Source organism: Mobula hypostoma, chromosome 3 (genome assembly GCF_963921235.1).
Source record: "Mobula hypostoma chromosome 3, sMobHyp1.1, whole genome shotgun sequence".
In the NCBI taxonomy this organism is placed as follows: Eukaryota; Metazoa; Chordata; class Chondrichthyes; order Myliobatiformes; family Myliobatidae; genus Mobula; species Mobula hypostoma.
Window position 1 is genome coordinate 148,821,299 of NC_086099.1, and position 19,090 is coordinate 148,840,388.

Genomic DNA, 19,090 nt, shown 5'->3' on the forward strand with positions numbered 1-19,090 from the left:
CCTTGCCCCCAGCACACCTCCCAGATACTCAGCAATTATGTGGGCACATGCTCCCCTGGCTTCTGCCTATACTTGCCTCCCAATGACACCAGTTCCTTTAACAAAGGACTCTCTGATGGTAGTCGTCTCGGTGAGACTCACTGTGGTATTGTTCCCAGGTCCCTTTCCCTCATGCTGTTCCTCTCCCCCGAGCCTACTGTTCTTCCTCACCCTGTTGCATGGAGGCTGGAGGGGTGAGGGGCTGGAGCTGGGACCGCGAGGACAGCAGTCTGGCCTGTACTGGTGCAGTTGCATGGGGAGGAGGGTGGTCACTTAGATGGGATCATGAAGGCTCTCCTCTAATCTCTGTTCCCTATCCACACTATCTTACCAAATATTCCCATCCTCCATCCACATGTCGGGGTTGCCTCCCACAATGTTAGCACTTGGAATTTAACAGGGTCTGGTCACCGGTTAGCCTTGCAGACAGCCTCTGACTAATGCACCTTTACTAGCTGACGTGCCATCTCTGTACTCCAACTCTCTAACTGTTCATCCCAAGTCCACGCTGACTGGGCAGCCTCCCCCATCATAATGCATTGCTCGATTAGCATTTCTACTCCATTTCTCAAGCCCTTTCTCCTTCTGTGGGATCGTCTCATGCTGCTGTTTTACCCTGGCTACCAACAACTAGGAAGCACCCCCCAACTCCTCTTCCTCTCAGAAACCCTACCTCATTAAGTACAGACATGACGTGGTGTCCCATTTTCAACCCATAGCTTGTCTGACCAGTCTATTCACGCCCTCTGGTCCGACAGTAGATTGGCGAGATTCCCAAATCCTACACTATTATTGGGCCACCCTGGGACTCAGCACTTTTCACATGGGGGAGGGTGTGGATGGGGGGTCTCTCTCTTATTTTTGTATTTATACATATTAATCTTTTGTTTAATCACCAAACCCTGCTCATAGCGCCAATTGCTGTGTGAAATCAGGTTTGCAGGTTCGCTGAGTGGGAACAGAAGACACTACCAGTAAGTATGTTACCTATTTATTTACAGAACAAGACAGACACTAAACATTCAGTAAGCTATTCAATTACAAGTACTTATCTAAAGTGTGCTCCTGTGCCCCCTCTTACTGCAGCACACTTCCACTGTTTCCATGGCACCATCCATGGCGGTCCACAGTAACCCAGAGAGCAAAAGAGTGACCAGATGCTTTCAGCCCGCCGGATTTATACTCTACCTGCACCATTGCATTAACAGCTGCCGCAGACACCAAATGGCAGCCAGAGGACTGCAATCTTTAGCTGGCATAGGGGAGTGGTTTTTGATATACGGGTCAGCTGGACAGTTACAGCAACACAAAGTCACCCAGATCACATTTCTTCCCCATTCGGATGTTTGCTCTGAACAACAACTGAACCTCTTTACAATGTCTTCATGATTTTATGCATTAAGTTTCTGCCAAATGATTAGCTATTTAGATATTTGCTTTAATGAGGAGGTTTATGGATGTACTTAATAAAGTGGCAACTGAGCATATCTTGGTACAATCTGAAAACATGACTATAATGCCATCAATTCCATAATTTACCTCAAAGTTTCTTACCTTGTTTACCTCACCTTGCATCAAATTTGCCAGTTTCACATTCACCTATTCAGTTCAGTGATAACATCTGAAAAGTCTGGAACTTTTATACTAACAACCATGCTACAAACCTTGATATTAATAATATACTTCAATCATGGATTTTACATTAATGTCATGAAACATCTCATGAAATGTTAAGGACCAAGTACTGTATTCATCAGATCCCACTGTAAACGGTTCTCAAGTTAGTAAAACTCCTGTTAACTATCACATATGGATTTTTCCCCACTGATCCAATTTGCCATCTTCTCTTGGCCACTTTGGACAAAATGCCATGCCAAATCTACTTAGGTTACATTAGAAGATTAAGTGTGCTGTCCTCATTTATTCTCCTTATCACCTCTTCAAAAAAATTCAAAGCTACACTAGTATGACTTTACTTTATAAACCGATGCTCAATCAACCAGTGTCTCCTCTTAATGGTAAGCTACAATGCTAACAACAGATGACATTAGCTGTCTTCAGGCTTTCTTGCAATTTGTCTGTGTCAAAGAGAATTGAAAGAGAGGCTGGAAGTATAATACTGAGGGGAACTAAGGGAATGAACACAATATGCCATAGAGGCAACATTCATGACCAGAAGCACAATATGGTAGAGCTTAATACTGTATTAGATGCAAAAACTCCAGAGGATCTGGGTTAGGGGTGGGTAGGAGCTGATCCATCACTGATGGCATCAGCACAGTAAGGGACATCAGTAAAGATGGTAAATTAAATCTTGAGCACTACAGATGCACAAATACAGCAAAATCATTACAAATGATTGATGCTGCACAGATGTTTCAGTGGCTGCTTCACCTGGAGTGCTGTGCATCATTCTTTTTGTCTTTTAAGAAAAATAATCAGAGCATTGAAGGGCATAAAATAGATAGCTAGAATTAAACTTCTGAGCTATGAGAGGAAAACATTTTTTTGATAAAAGATGGCTAAGCGAGGCTATACTAAAATATTCAATACTTTAAAAGATACGGAAGAAAAACATAAATGTGCTGGATTGTGCTGGTTGCAGGCCAGTGATACCATAGAGAATCACTGGCCAACTGCACTGTTTTGGGTTAGTTTGGCTCACATTACCACATCTGAAGATTACAATGTAGATGTCGGAACATGCTAACTATCCATTGCATATTCTCTCCAAAGTTCCATCAAATCCCTATAGATTGTATCACTTGCCTGCACCAGGGACAATTTACAGTGATGCTCATAGGTTGTTTCTGGTATCAGGTGCCAGTAACCAGTGGAGTACCACAGGAACTGGTGTTGGGACCATCACTTTTACATATCTTATTGGTTTAGATATGAATGGAGGTGATATGCTAGAATAATTTGCGGATGACATGATAATTGGTGATGGTGGTGTTGATAGTGAGGAGGGTAGACTTTGGCTTCTCAGCAATGTTAACTTGAGCAGACCAAAATAAGATGGAATTTCATCCTAAAAACTGAGAGACACTTAAAGGAACTTAAATGACTAGGATTTGCATGATGAATTGTAGACACCTAGGAAACAGTAGCCGGGGGACTTTGATATTTCTTTATGATTCCAGTTCCACTTTTAGGATCCTTGCTTTCAATGGTTAAAACATTGAACAAGCAGGTTTTCCTATAATGTTATTAAACCTTAGTTAGGCCACGGATGGAAAACTGTGTACAATTCCAGTCAAAACACGATTGGATTGCACTGAAGACAGTGCAGAGGAGATTCACCAGGATGTTACCCAAAATGAGATAAATATTTTAGTAATGAGAGGAGAGAGTAGGAGCAGTAAGACTGAGTAGGGACCCGACAGAAATTTACAAAATATTTGAGGGGACTTGAGAAAGACTTATTTTTCACTCAGATGGTTGAAATTTGGAATGCACTACCTGAAAGAGTGATGGAAGCAGATACTTTCACAACATTCACACAGGATGAACACTTGATATGCCATGACATGGAAGGCCACAGGCAAAGTGCAGAGAGATGGTATTAACAAAGGTAGGTATTTCAAGGCTGGCAAGGACATCATTGGCCATTAGTCCTGTTTCTGTGCCATATGACTGAGGGACCTTCCTAATCTTTATAACTTTGCACTATTTTTTCTAATACAATAGCTATGTACCTACACTATCAAAAGTCAGCACCTGAATTTGCAGAACATTATTTTTCAGCGGTGTTGCCAATTGAAGCACTGAAAATGTGCACTAAATAACAACTGTAGATACATCTATTCTTTGCTTGTGCTCTGTAATGGATCATTTTGAAAGCCATCTGTTCACACCTCCATTCAACTGTGTTGAGTGTTTCTGTTAAATTAATGGAAATGGCAGATTGGTATTTCTTTCACCTTGTCAGAATAATTTGTTCAAGTTATCAGTAACTGTGCTATTGTCTATATAATATCACAACATTAAAGTGAAGCCATTGAATAGGTGTAAAAAAATAGTAACTGAAAGCAAAAAGACACCCACAAATATCCACAACACTCAGCCTTGAATTGCTCTGGAGTTCATCTAGACATAGGGCTCAGTGTATGCCAACGAAGTGTCCTCTGGCAATACACAGATTGGTAGATCACATCAACAATCCCCTTACAAGCAGTTTTGAAGCTAGCAATGGCAATGAGAAGTTCGGAGCTACAACCAATTTCTCTTCATCAACAAAGCAAGAGGAAGGACCTTCATCAAGGCATAAGTACCAACATTCAAGGGGGGAGTTGAAAGGTCAGCTGCTGATCAGTGTCGGCTGGCTGATGCTGTAACACCATCATTGTCTGGTGCAGAGGCAGTGCCCAAGGAATTACCTTGAGACAATTATAAGTGTTGTCCTTGGAATTTCAATTGGGATAATTGGAATATTATATGACTGGAAGGAGAAAGAGGAAATGAAAGAGACATTCATTCTTTCTTATATGTACTTCAAAGGAAGCATTATAGATACATAGTAACTAGAGAATTGTCCTGCTATTACCTATGATCTTTAGCATATAAAAATGTCATGCAATATTGGGTTGGGAGGCCTCTTTTTACAAGAGTATCTCAGTAAGATTTCTAGCATCTGCGGGTTTTCTCTTGTTTGTGTCAACAAGATGCCTGTTGCTTGTTTTTGCTGAATAAAGCACTCTGTATCCACTAGCTTCAGTGCCTTTGGGAGCCCTCATTTGTGATATGTTCATAACTCATCATGTGGCCAGTAATCTCAGCAGTTGAAGTGGGTGAGTATTTTTAAAATTAGCACTCACGCTTGGTTCTGTTCATGTTGGTGACCAGGGGATCATGAAGTATCATGAACAGGGCGGAGAGCTGAACTGGTGGATGTAGAAGTAGTGTGGTGTGTGTGCGTGCATGTCTGTTTATGTAAGAGACTAGATATTTTTGTGTTAATTTGGAGAGACAGGGCCACCAGTTGCAAAGGGTGGCTACTGACCATTCTGGACGCAAGCAGAGTGTGTGTATACTCACTCTGGGAACTGTAAAGGCCTACCAGTGCCTTTACTTACTGAGAAAGCTAAAGAAATTTGGCCTGTCCCCTAAAGCCCTTAATAATTTTTATAGATGCACCATAGAAAGCATTCTTCTCGGGTGCATCACAACTTGGTATGGAAGTTGTCCTGTCCAAGACCGGAAGAAGCTGCAGAAGATCGTGAACACAGCCCAGCACATCACACAAACCAATCTTCTGTCGTTGGACTCACTTTACACCGCACGCTGTCGGAGCAGTGCTGCCAGGATAATCAAGGACACGACCAACCTAGCCAACACACTTTTCGTCCCTCTTCCCTCTGGGAGAAGGCTCAGGAGCTTGAAGACTCGTATGGCCAGATTTGGGAACAGCATCTTTCCAACTGTGATAAGACTGCTGAACGGATCCTGACCCGGATCTGGGCCATACCCTTCAAATATCCTGACCTGCCTCTCGGTTTTTTTGCACTACCTTACTTCCCCTTTTCTATTTTCTATTTATGACTTATAATTAAAATTTTTAATATTTACTATCGATTTGTACTCCAGGGAGCGCAAAGTGCAGAATCAAATATCGCTGTGATGATTGTACATTCTAGCATCAATTGTTTGGCGACAATAAAGTATGGTGTATGAGTTTTAAATGCAAAGAAATACAACAGGCATTATGAGTTCAGATGCACATAAGTGACAGATTGTAGAGTACCTACACTGTGGTTTTAAGCGTGCACTGTTTAATTTTTATCCATCGTTTATATTTTGTGTAATATGGGAATTAGTATGGAGATATTTGAGGGAGAGATTATCCCCAGAATATCTGTCGGGATGGCACCAATTGAGATCAGGCAACATCAGGTCGAGAACCCTGATGACCGGAGCCAGCCCCTGATTTTGATTATGACCATCCATAAGTCCTTCACCATAGGAGGGGGAGGAGAAGTCATAAAGTGACTGTAGTGAATGTAGCTGCTGTGATGTCACAGAGGACTTGCTTTGTGTGCCAGCCACTGGGGCACATAGCAAGGAAATGCTGGATTGGACATGGGATGGTAAAGGAGATGACTTGTTATAGCCGCGGCTTCTCGGGCAGCGGTTGGTGGCAGTGTCCTGAAAAGAGAATAAAGTGTGAGAGTCACTCACCAAAGCAGGCAGAATTCACGGCGGTGATTTGCCTGCTGACCAGGTTATGGAGTTGGTGAGCTCAGACAAATGGCTGGTGGTACCCTCTATTGCCTGCAGTGGCCATCCATGGATGTTCACAAGAGGGTTATTAGGGGGCCAGCAATGTGAAATGTTAGTGGATATGGGGTCATCCGTATCGGTAACTGATCTACCCTTGCCCACGAATGGAGAGGCAATTTACACTATCAGTGCAGGAGGTGAAACAATGAGGGTGGAGAGAAGTCAGCTCCAAGTACCTGAGATTGAGGGAATGCCCAAACAATTATGGTGCAGTACTATACTAGGAATAAACACATTGAGTAAGGCAGGTGCTATCATTGACTCAGTTGTTGTCCCTCCCCGTGCACTGTGGCGCATCAGGCAGCAAACATGCCATTTCTTTAGCATTTGTTTTTTATGAGGTTGAGTTGCTAGCTCGATGCTCAACTCAGCATAAATGGAAAGTATGAAAGGAGCCAGCGGATTCGAACCCAGGACCACTGGCCTCGAAGTCCAGTGCGGATGCCACTACACCACCTGCCGGCATCATCAACTCCAGAAAACTAGAAATGACATGTGACCCACAGAGCAGCCAACATGGCCCAAAGAGAGACAGCAATCCTAAGCAGGGAGGAAAGACAGGCGATGTGTGGGAGCCATGTCAGGAGGTCCCAAGGGAAGGGGCCGAGCATGGTCAGGGGCTGTTAGATATAGTGCAGCTGCCTGAGGAGGTAGCAGTGATTAAAGTAAAGGATCACCAGAGAGGGGATAGTAAGGAGCAGAAAGGGAATGAATGGACAGACATTAGTGTGAGGAGGAGAATGGAAGAACAAGCAGCAACAGAAATTACAGGTGTACAGGAATAAACTACAAATGCCAGTTTGGTAAGGTTACATGGAGATGTGAAGGACCAGGATAGCCCACTGAAGATTGAACAAAGCAATATATATTGTGGATCAGAAAGAACCAGAGGGTTAGAAGATCATCCTCCTACAGCCGGATGACCAAGCCAATAAGACCATAAGATATAGGAACAGAATTAGACTATCTGGCCCGTCCAATCTGCTCTACCATTCAATCATGGCTGATCTCTTCTTTTCTCACCTCCTCAACCCCAGTTCCCGGCCTTCTCCCCGTAACCTTTGATGCCGTGTCCAATCAGAACCTATCAATCTCTGCCTTAAATACACCCAATGACCTGACCTCCACAGCTGCATGTGGCAACAAATTCCACAAATTCACCACCATTTGGCTAAATGAATTTCTCCGCATCTGTGTTTTGAAAAAAGAACCGGTTGTCGGATTAGATCCGGTGGGGGACCGAGATTCGACCGAGCAAGGTGCCGGACTCCACTGAGAATCGGTAAATATGTGTGAATTTTGGAAGAGTTGAGCTCTAACTTGTGCACATTTGACTGTTTAATTATAATCAGCCCTTTTTGTTTTTGTTTTCTTTACTAACTCTTTAGTTAAGTTAAGAATCATAAATATAATTCTTTTAATCATATGTGGTATGCTGTCTGTTATTTCATGGCACTGAGTTGTAACAGGGTAACCAATTACACAGCATCCACACATACCAGGTTCTCAGTCTTATGGGTTTGGTGGGATCGGAGTCTGCATACCCTAGACTTACGCATCCAAGGAAACCAATAGGATTTCACTCATAACAGAGAACCGAAGACACGAACACTAGCTGGCTGATGGGAACAGACCCACATCAAATGCGGAGGTAAAGGATACTGAGAGAGTGCAATAGCAAGCCATGAATAGCATGTTAAAGTACTATAATGGTATACAGTATGTACTCTGTAATGACGGATGGTTGCTGAAAGTAGATGATTAGTTATCTTGCTCAGTATAGAAAAAACATTTGGGAAAAATAGGTGGAAAGGGATCCAAGCTACAGCAGGTTCCACCATTTCGATGGTATGGCAGACAGAGAAAAACTAAATTGCACACAGCTGGGCCCTTTCAGTGGTTGGGTCAGTGATCAACCGGACAGTCCGGATGGGGATGCCACTGGACTGAGGTCCTTGGAGTCATCCAAATAGAGACTACCCAACCCCTCCTGAACATCGATGAGAGGGTCTGAGAGACTAGTTGTCAAGATTCTAAAATCCTTTATCATGACCTGGAGTGTGAACTGCTGCCTGTGAGCCTGATACTTGAAGGGGTGAAGATAAAGAATGTGATTAAACTGCAATCGGCCAGCAGGGAAGGAGGCAACAGGCATGCGAATGATGAAGCTGCAGTTTAAAGTGCTTAATCTCCTCAATCTCTATTTAGAGTCTTGTAGGAAACCATCGGGGATGATAGGGTAGATGTAAATGCACATAAGGATATGATAGGTAATTGTGGAACGGGTTCCAAAGTACAGGGCATTTTTGCTGTCCTATTTGATTGCATCCTCCTTCAGGTTTGGCTTTTCCTGGAATAAATTAATTTTTGTCCGGGGTGCCAAGAGGAGGGATTATTAGGGTGTATTCTGGAGTTAGGGTATGTAGCAAATTTTAATTTCACCATCAACCAAATTTCAGATTTGAATGTGGATTGCAGATGGGATTTAAAACACAACTCAGAACAACTAGACCTCAGATACCTGCATATGTATGAATGCAGCCTAGAGTAAGTGGAGATTAACATTCATTTGGGGTTTCTGGAGTGTGATGGTGAAGAAGGAGGTGTGTGAAAACTATTTGAAATTCAAAGGAAGCATTGTAGATACAGCACATTGTAATGATAGAATTGCCCTGCTGTTACTTTTGATGTTTAGCATATCCAAATGCCATGTAATATTGGGTCGGGAGGCTTCTTCTTACAAGAGTGTCTCAATATGACGTCTTTTGCTCATTTTTGCTGAATAAAACCTTTTCGTATTCTTCAGCTTCAGAGTCTCCCTGGTAACTTTGTTCACAGTTACAACACCTTCCAGGACAGATGTGGTGCCTGCTGCAACACATCTGTCTCAGAAAAGACGTACTCCAGACTCTGCACAGTTATTTGCTTACTTAGTGCTGCATTCTACCTGTTAGTGCAGTCTTTCAAAGTTCAAAGTAAATTTATTTTCAAAGTATATATATGTCACCATATACAACCCTAAGATTCATTTCCAAGAACCATAATAGAATCAATGAAAGACCCCACCCAACAGGGCAGACGAACAACGAATGTGCAAAAGACAACAAACTGTACAAATACAAAATAAAATAAATTAATACAATAAGTAAATAAATGAAACAATTAATATCGAGAACATGAGATGTAGAGTCCTTGAAAGTGAGTCCATAGGTTATGGGAACATTTGAATGATGGGGCAAGTGAAGTTGTGTGAAGTTATCCCCTTTGGTTCAAGAGACTGATGTTTGAGGGGTAATAACTGTTCCTGACCTGGTGGTGTGACTCCTGAGGCTCCTGCACCTTCTTTGTGATGGCAGCAGCAGGAAGAGTTCATGACCGGGTGGTGGGGTTCCCTGACGATGGATGCCGTTTTTCTGCGACAGCGCTCTGTGTAGATGTGCTCAATAGTGGAGAGGACTTTACCTGCGATGAACTGGACTATATTGACTACTTTTTGTAGGATTTTCTGTTCAAGAGCACTGGTGTTTCCATACCAGGCTCTGATGAAACCAGTCAATATACTTTCCACCACACACCTATGGAAGTTTGTCAAATATTAGATGCCACTCTGAATCTTTACAAACTTCTAAGAACGTTGGAGCAGTGCTGTGTTTTCTTTGTAATTGCACTTATGTGGGGGTTTGTTAGCGATGTGGGGATGTAATTTGTAGGACTGAATTTTCAGGAAGAGATGAGAATGAAATCAGGGAGGTGATCAAATGCTTAGCGGTGAGCAGATGATGGGAGTGGATTCAGGCAGATTATTAAAGGGGGTAGAATGCTTTGTTCAGTCATATTATTGAAGGGGTTGGAGAAGATGTCAGTCAGTCAGGCAGCCCATTGGATGATCTGAGTTGGGCAGATGTTACAGGAGTTAGATTGGTGGAAATGTCAACCAGAGGATGGTAGGGTTGATAAGTAACAATGGAAAGTTAAAGGAGGTGCCCAAACACAGACAATAAATTTTGCCCATGGTCCTCTGCATGACTTAAGCATGAAACCGAAGCACAGAATTTTGTCATTCCTGTACCAGACACTCCCCTCTATTCAGCATCAGCAGCCAAACGCATTAACCAGATGTCTGTTCATTTGTCCTGCATCTGGGTGTAGATGGCAGCACCCGAAGTTGAACCAGACGCCTTAATTTACTGTGAGTCCATATCAAGTGAAATGGGATTTAGCCTGAAATTACAGCCATCATTGGGACCTGATCATATGAGGGCTTGAGAGGGTGAAGTAAACCGTTAATGGTGGCGAAGAATGGAGACAGAGCAAGGGGCATTATTTTTTCTGTCTTTGTCCTTAAAACTAGGAGTATGCTAAACTGTTCTTCCAGGAATTTGGAGAATGCATGAAAACACCTCCTTTCCCCTCACTCACCCTTATACTCACAAACCACAGAAGGTCCATTGCTGGAACTTGCTCCTCCTGTACGTTTGAATGGTAGAGTTGGACATGGGGCAAATGGCATGTCCCTTGTCTAACAAATAGCAGTGAATTTCTACAGACAAGAGAAAATCTGCAGATTCTCCCTTCTCCATTTTCATCTTAAGTTTTGATAGAAGAAATACAGTTAATTGAGAATTAGAGCTAATTTCTAGCCAGGAACTAAGAGATAATTGGAGAACAATAATGCACCAAGATAAATTAAAATCAAGATATTGATTCTTTAGAGTAAAAAAAATCATTGATATGCTTGCAATCTCAACTGGAATTGCTATTTTCTTGTTCAAGCTGGACTGGCAGAGCTATGGTCTCCACAGCCAGTCTTAACCTTTCAGGACCCCTACTGTTCAGCTGAGCATCTCCAGCTTCTAACACCCTTTTGAGAATAGTAAGTAAATACATCAGTAAATCTGTTTAATTATTTTATTTTCTTAAATTAACAGTGCAACATTGTCAGCAAAATGAGACTGATTTGAGAGTCTGGAGGTTTGGACAACTTTTGCTCCTACTTAGAATCTATTCAAGAAATTGAAACTTTGCTTTCTGCATGAATCATAGCAAGGAAATTACAGATGGTAACATTGTGAATGCTGGTACCTTAGGGCTTTGAGCAAGGGGGTCCCAACCTTTTTTTTATGCCATGGACCCCTACCATTAACCGAGAGGTCCGTGGACTCTGGGTTGGGAACCCCAGCCTTAGAGATTTATTCCAGTTTTCCATGTGCCTGCAATAATGGATAAATTACTGATGCAAGGTCTTCTGTTATGACCCTTGTAAGTTAACTATTTATGACTAAGCACAAATGTAACTAAAATGGTGTGCAGTTATAAAGGTTTTAATGGATGGCCAAACGGCTCATTACATTCTCTCAACTATTTTCTTCCCTTTTCCATAAATCTTATTTATACTTAAACATAAAGCGTTTTATTTTTCTGGGAAGTCTAAGCATCCATTGCAATCTCTTATCAATCTAAAATAGTTTTATAATTTAATGTGTTTAAACACCTTGAATAGCTCTTCCTACTTAATTTTTTTGCGAAAATAAAGAAGAGTTGCTAGAAATTATCAGCACAATACACAATTCTGATAAGAAGGAAGAATGAAAAAACGATTGGCAAGTTTGCTGCTAAATGAGCTGCCAGTCAAAGCAGTCCTGACAGATCATTTTGCTTCCAAAAGATGACCCAACTCCAACGTAATTACTTCAGCTGACAGCAAAGTCAGCTGGAACTTAAATTACAATTGTCATGGTTTTATCTGACAAAAGATACAATTCACAATGATTTCCACTTATAGCAAGTATCAACTACTACGGGAAAAAAAACAATTTCCATGATAAAGTTATCAAAGGAAAATACTGCAGATGCTGGAAAAACGAAATAAAGTAGAAGTACCAGAAGCTCTATGGTGAAAAAAAAGTTAATATTGCAGATGGATGACTCTCTGTTAAAAGATTTTCACCCTGAAATGTTAACTTTGCTTCTCTCTCCATAGATGTTGAACTTTATACAAACACATAAAACAGGAAAAGAGGAAGCCAGCTTAGCCCTTAGCCACTGCTTCTCCATCTAATACCATCATGGCTAACTTGATGGTAAGCTACACTCCTCTTTGTGTCCATCTTATTTTCTCTGTCTTAAAAACATACAAGGATTCTGCTTTCACATGCTGTTTAAGGAAGCAAATTAAAGAAAGATTTTCACTTTATTTTTACTTTAATTAAGATACCTCTTATAATTTGAATTCTATTAGAGAAAATACTGGCTTTCACCCTGTCAAGACTCCTCTGGACTGGTTTTATTTCACTTAAGTCCTTCCGAGCACGGTGAAACTCCACTGAATCCAAATCTATGTTCCGTGCCTATTCTGGTATCTGTCCCCCACTTTTCCTTTGCTACATCGACGACTGCATTGGCGCTGCTTCCTGCACGCATGCAGAACTCGTTGTCTTTATTAACTTTGCCTCCAACTTTCACCCTGCCCTCAAGTTTACCTGGTCCATTTCCGACACCTCCCTCCCCTTTCTAGATCTTTCTGTCTCTGTCTCTGGAGACAGCTTATCCACTGATGTCTACTATACGCCTACTGACTCTCACAGCTATCTGGACTATTCCTCTTCTCACCCTGTCTCTTGCAAAAACGCCATCCCCTTCTCGCAATTCCTCCGTCTCCGCCGCATCTGCTCTCAGGATGAGGCTTTTCATTCTAGGACAAGGGAGATGTCTTCCTTTTTTAAAGAAAGGGGCTTCCCTTCCTCCACTATCAACTCTGCTCTTAAACGCATCTCCCCCATTTCACGTACATCTGCTCTCACTCCATCCTCCCGCCACCCCACTAGGAATAGGGTTCCCCTGGTCCTCACCTACCACCCCACCAGCCTCCGGGTCCAACATATTATTCTCCGTAACTTTCGCCACCTCCAACAGGATCCCACCACTAAGCACATCTTTCCCTCTCCCCCTCTCTCTGCATTCCGCAGGGATCGCTCCCTACACAACTCCCTTGTCCATTCGTCCCCCCATCCCTCCCCACTGATCTCCCTCCTGGCATTTATCTGTGTAAGCGGAACAAGTGCTACACATGTCCTTACACTTCCTCCCTTACCACCATTCAGGGCCCCAAACAGTCCTTCCAGGTGAGGCAACACTTCACCTGTGAGTTGACTGGGGTGATATACTGCGTCCGGTGCTCCTGATGTGGCCTTTTATATATTGGCGAGACCCGACACAGACTGGGAGACTGCTTTGCTGAACATCTACGCTCTGTCTGCCAGAGAAAGCAGGATCTCCCAGTGGCCACACATTTTAATTCCACATCCCATTCCCATTCTGACATGTCTATCCACGGCCTCCTCTACTGTAAAGATGAAGCCACACTCAGGTTGGAGGAACAACACCTTATATTCCGTATGGGTAGCCTCCAACCTGATGGCATGAACATCGACTTCTCTAACTTCCGCTAAGGCCCCACCTCCCCCTCGTACCCCATCTGTTACTTATTTTTATGCACACATTCTTTCTCTCACTCTCCTTTTTCTCCCTCTGTCCCTCTGAATATACCTCTTGCCCATCCTCTGGGTCCCCCCCCCCTTGTCTTTCTTCCCGGACCTCCTGTCCCATGATCCTCTCGTATCCCCTCTTGCCTATCACCTGTCCAGCTCTTGGCTCCATCCCTCCCCCTCCTGTCTTCTCCTATCATTTTGGATCTCCCCCTCCCCCTCCCACTTTCAAATCCCTTACTCACTCTTCCTTCAGTTAGTCCTGACGAAGGGTCTCGGCCTGAAACGTCGACTGCACCTCTTCCTAGAGATGCTGCCTGGCCTGCTGCGTTCACCAGCAACTTTGATGTGTGTTGCCCGAATCCAAACCTGCCTTGTTAATCTTTTCACATTAGGCAACTTGTCCATTCCAGCCAATGACCAAGTAATTCTCTGAACTGTTTTGAAGTTTTCACATCATTTTTTAAATTGAATACCCAGCATCAACCCATACGGCACACCACTCATCACATCTTAGCAAGTGGAAATAAAAACATTTATGCCAACTCTCTTTTGTTAGCCAGTCAATCCTCTATCCCTGCAGTGAAATTTTAGGGTTTTTTGTCTTTTTTTTCATTACCAAAATTTTTTTCAATCTTTATGATAATGTTCTTTTTCTTTAGATATTGTAAGTGTTGTTTACTTTGATGTACTCTTGTAAATTTTGGATAATAATAATAAAAAGATTTGAAAAGAAGAAAAAATATTTTTCTACCATAAACTTTGATGCAAACCTTTTTAAGTGCTTTTTCAAGATCTAATTATTGTGGTACTAATTATTTACCCTTATCAACACAGGGAATTTCTTCAAAGGACTATGATCAATTGGTCAAAAAAGGTATCTCTTTCATAAAACCTTGTTTATCTTATATTGAAATTTTAGGTGCCTTGTTATATATCTTTAGTGGTAGCCTTTAATGTTTTTACTGTGAGAGATACCATAATAAGTGGCTTGTAAGCTCTTATAATAGCACCATTGAACACATCTACAAGGAGCGTTGTAGTAGGAAAGCAGCATACATCATCAGGGACCCCCACCACCAAGGTCATTCTCTCTTCTCACTGCTGCCATCAGGAAGGAGGTACAGGAGCCTCAAGACCCACACCACCAGGTTCATGAACAGTTATTACCCCTCAGCCATCAGACTCTTGAACCAAAGGGAATAAATTCATCTGCTCCATCACTAAACGGTTCCTACAACCTATGGACTCACTTTCAAGGATTCTTCATCTCATGTTCTCGATACTTATTGCTTATTTATCTATCTATTTATTTATTTCCTTAATTTCTTTCTTTTTGCATTTGCACAGTTTGTTGTAAAGATGGCACCTGTGTACAATGCTCCTTTGGTTGACATCTTCTGATAGATCATGAAACCATATATTTCACTTCTTTTATGTCTTTTATATTTGTTTTTCATTTTGAATGTGATTCTGGAACGGTTGGAGCCTGTGATTTGCAGCTTGAAGATCATTTGTATGGTTCAGTGCTCTGCAGTCTCCAAGGGGATTCGGGGATTCGGGGATGCAGAGGCAGCAAGCAGAAACCTCGTGGTGAGAAGGCTGCGAGCCAGTGTTCAACTCTATTTTGCCGATTAAAGAGACAAGGGAGATTGAAACGCAAGCTGCCTACCTTTTTATTGCTGGGGGATTGCTCTGCTGCCAAAGAGGGGAGACTGCCTTTTTTTTTTGCTGATGAGATCACTCTGCTATGGAGAGGAGAGATAGCCTTTTTATTGCTGGTGGGATGGAAAGGGGGAATGTTGTCCAGGTTTTCTGTATTTTGGATGTGGACTTGGACTGTGGAATTCTTTTTCAGTCTTACAGTTTTTTTGTATTCTGTGTTTTTTGCCTGGTCTTTCTCATTTGTTTTTTTTGTGTGGGGGAGGGGGGTTTGAGGGAGGGGTCGATGTGCCTGGTCCATTTTTGTTCATTTTTTTGTGTGGGAAGGAGGGTTTTGGGGTTGATCATCGTGCTGTCGTTCTTCCCTTTTCTGGTTTTGTGGCTAACTGGAGAAGAAAAATTTCAGAGTTGTATTCTTTGATAACAAATGAACTTCTAAAACTTTTGAACACTAGTTGTCTGCCCTGTTGATGTAGTTTTTCATTGATTCTATTATGATTATTAGATTTATTGCATATGCTCACAAGAAAACGCATCTCAAAGTTGCACATGGTGACATATATGCACTTTGATAATAAATTTACTTTGAACTTTGAACTTTTGTTTTCTGTCCCCATCTCCTTCTGAATAACGAATCAACACTCAGTATTTTCAATTTACTGGAATCTTTTCCAAATATATTGGAATATTATAATCAGCTACCCCATTAACTTATTGGTCTAATGTTCTTAGATGAATCCCATCAGAACCCAGGCACATGTCAGTTAGCAACTCTAAGAACCAATTACACCACCACTTCCCTTTTGACAATTTTCCAGGTTCTATACTCAGGTAAAATTGATTTGGTAGACACAGCTTTCAAAACAAAGAAGACAGTCGAACAGCTGAAATATCAGTGGTTTTAACCTTAAAAAATGTATTTAAGATTAAATGGAGATACCATGGTGCAAAATTTCAAAATCTGCTCCCAGTGGTGTAGGTTTGAGTATGAAGCAGACCACAATTAATAGCCAGCCTCTGCATCCACCTATGCCAGTGGAAGAAAGTGGAGTGATCAGCCAGATTACTGAAACACACCCTGCTCCCCCAGCCCCACTGTCATTTACATTTGCTGAGGCAGGCACCAAAGCCTGTGGTGGGGATTTGACTTTGGTCTTTGTTGCCAATTTTCTTGATTTTGATCCACTCTGCTGCTCACTTTCAAAACAATTAGGACATCAGTCAGACCTAGAAATTCATCCATTTGTGTAAATACAACAGAACAATTACATAATAGAACATGGATTCTGATAGGTATTGTGCTCATTTAGGAGAAAAAATGGCAGATGGATGGTACACTTTATATTTGTGACGATAAAAGCTCAATGTTTCTGAATTTCAGGCAATGAAGAGCTATGGAAGTTTCTGAAGCACTTATGGAGGCCTAGGTCATGGCTAAAGTGGAGCACAGTAGGTGCTGATTCTCTGCAATACAGCAAATATTCAGATGACGGGGCTCCAAAGCAATGAGAACTTCAATAAAGCATTTTGATGTGACAATCATAAACCACATATAACCACTCAGTTACCTTGAAACTGTGAGAATTTGATGGTTCCCATCCGCTCTCCATTTCTAAACACAACTTGGCCCTGTCAAAACAAAATAAATAATGTTATCACATCGTGGAACACATCAACGTGAAAGAGATTTCTTAAAAGATAAAAAAAGTGAATTTAGTTATCCAATTTCAAGTTGGACAGAATATTTCTCTTATAAATAAACATAATCCATTTCTTTGTACATAAGCCACAAAATCTCTTCTATAGTTAATAAGTTCTGAGAAGAAAAAATATCAGTACATCAGTGACTTCAGACACATTTAAAAACACCAAATAAAAAACCTATTATGATAAATACATTAGATTGGCAAGAGTATAAAAGAAATTCTAAGTGAGAATGAAAATGTGAAGCTATTTCCAGGTACTTTATAAATTGCTGTCTAATTCATGAAGAAGTTTTGTGCAACTATTATTGGTGAAGCTGACAGCAGCTATTATGGAATAATACGGACAGCAATTTTGGCAACTGTATATGTGCAGTCCAATCTGGAAATTGGAGCTACTTGTTAGAGAAACACTGCTTTTCACCTTGAGTACTGCTCCATTTTGTATGGGTAGAAGATTGACTGACTGGCAGGAGACAAAGAGTGTGAATAAAGGGGGCCTTTTCTGGATGGCTGCCAGTGACTAGTGGTGTTCCACAGTGGCTGGTGTTGACACCACTTCCTTTCATGTTTTATGTCAGTGGATTGGATGATGGAATTGATGGCTTAGTGGCCAAGTTTGCAGACAATAGAAAGACAAGATGGGGGGGAAGGTAGCATTGAGGAAGCAGGGAGTCTGCAGAGAGACTTAAGCAGGTTAGGAGAATGGGCAAAAAAGTGGCAGATAGAACACTGGGTATATGTAGGAAGTAATGCACTTTGGTAGAAGAAGTAAAGGCATAGTCTATTTCCTAGACAGGGAACAAATTCAGAAATCAGAGGTGCAAAAGGATTTGCGAGATCTCATACAGGATTCTCCATAGGATCGTCTGCAGGTTGAGTCAGTGGTAAGGAAGGAAAAAGCAACCTTAGCATTCATTTCAAGAGGATGAGAATATAGAAGCAAGGATGTAATGCTGCAGCTTTATAAAGCAGCGGCCAAACCACAGTTGGAGTATTATGAGCAGTTTTGATCGAGATCAAGATTAAGTTTGTTTAATGTGTTTTCAAGTATACAAGTGTAGAGAAGAATAATGGTTACTCTGGATCTGACAGCACAAAAAACATAATAAGATAAAGAACACAATAAGCATAGATACATTAGATAGCTTATATATATATATATATAGATTGAGTATATAGATTGATGTACATAAAGTGATACTAGATACAGGAGTGTCTGTATATAATTTGACACTGATAGGAAATTATTAATAAAGTAGTGGTGGTGGGGTTGTGTTGGAGGGCTGGGTTGGTGGGTGGAGTCTTACTGTTTGGGGAAAGTAACTATTTTTGAGTCTTGTGGTCCTGGTGTTAAGGCTCCCTGATGGGAGTGTGACAAAATGTTCATGAGCAGGGTGGGTGGGATCCTTCATGATATTGCTGGCCTTTTTCTGGCAGCTTTCTATATTCTTGCCCTTGCTGGTAGGTAGTCTGGTACCAGTGATACGTTGGGCTGTTCTGTCTGCCCATTGTAGAACTTTCCTGTCTGCTGCAGTGCAGTTTCTATACCATGCCGTGATGCAGCAGGTTAGGATGCTCCCTACTATATATCTGTATTGGTGTGCATGGTCCACTTCTCTTCAGCTTCCTCAGAAAGTAGAGGCACTGGTGAGCTTTTGTGGACCATGAGAGGATATGTGAGATGGGCACTGCCAGGAGTTTGAAACCGCCGCTGATGTAGAGAGGTGTGAGTGCTCTGAGATCTCCTGAAGTCGATAATCATCTCCTCAATGTCTTCCTGGCACCAGGCCTTGTGCTCCTCCAGCTCCTCTCTGTAGGCCATCTCACAATTGTTGGGGATGAGTCTCACCATTGTCACGTCATCAACACACTTGACAATGAGATAGCTCTGCTGTCTGGCTGTGCAGTAATATGTGAGCA

General features: G+C 41.8%; 1 protein-coding gene across 3 annotated transcripts in view; it reads right to left on the reverse strand.

The window, feature by feature from the left end:
* Nucleotides 1–19,090, reverse strand: part of gabbr2 (gamma-aminobutyric acid (GABA) B receptor, 2) — a 1,071,742-nt gene that overhangs the window by 206,883 nt on the left and 845,769 nt on the right. For all 3 annotated transcript variants that reach the window (XM_063043845.1, XM_063043844.1, XM_063043846.1), the window contains one exon: nt 17,033–17,093. In XM_063043845.1, the coding sequence (XP_062899915.1) occupies nt 17,033–17,093 (61 nt within the window). The remainder of the gene's footprint in view (nt 1–17,032; nt 17,094–19,090) is intronic.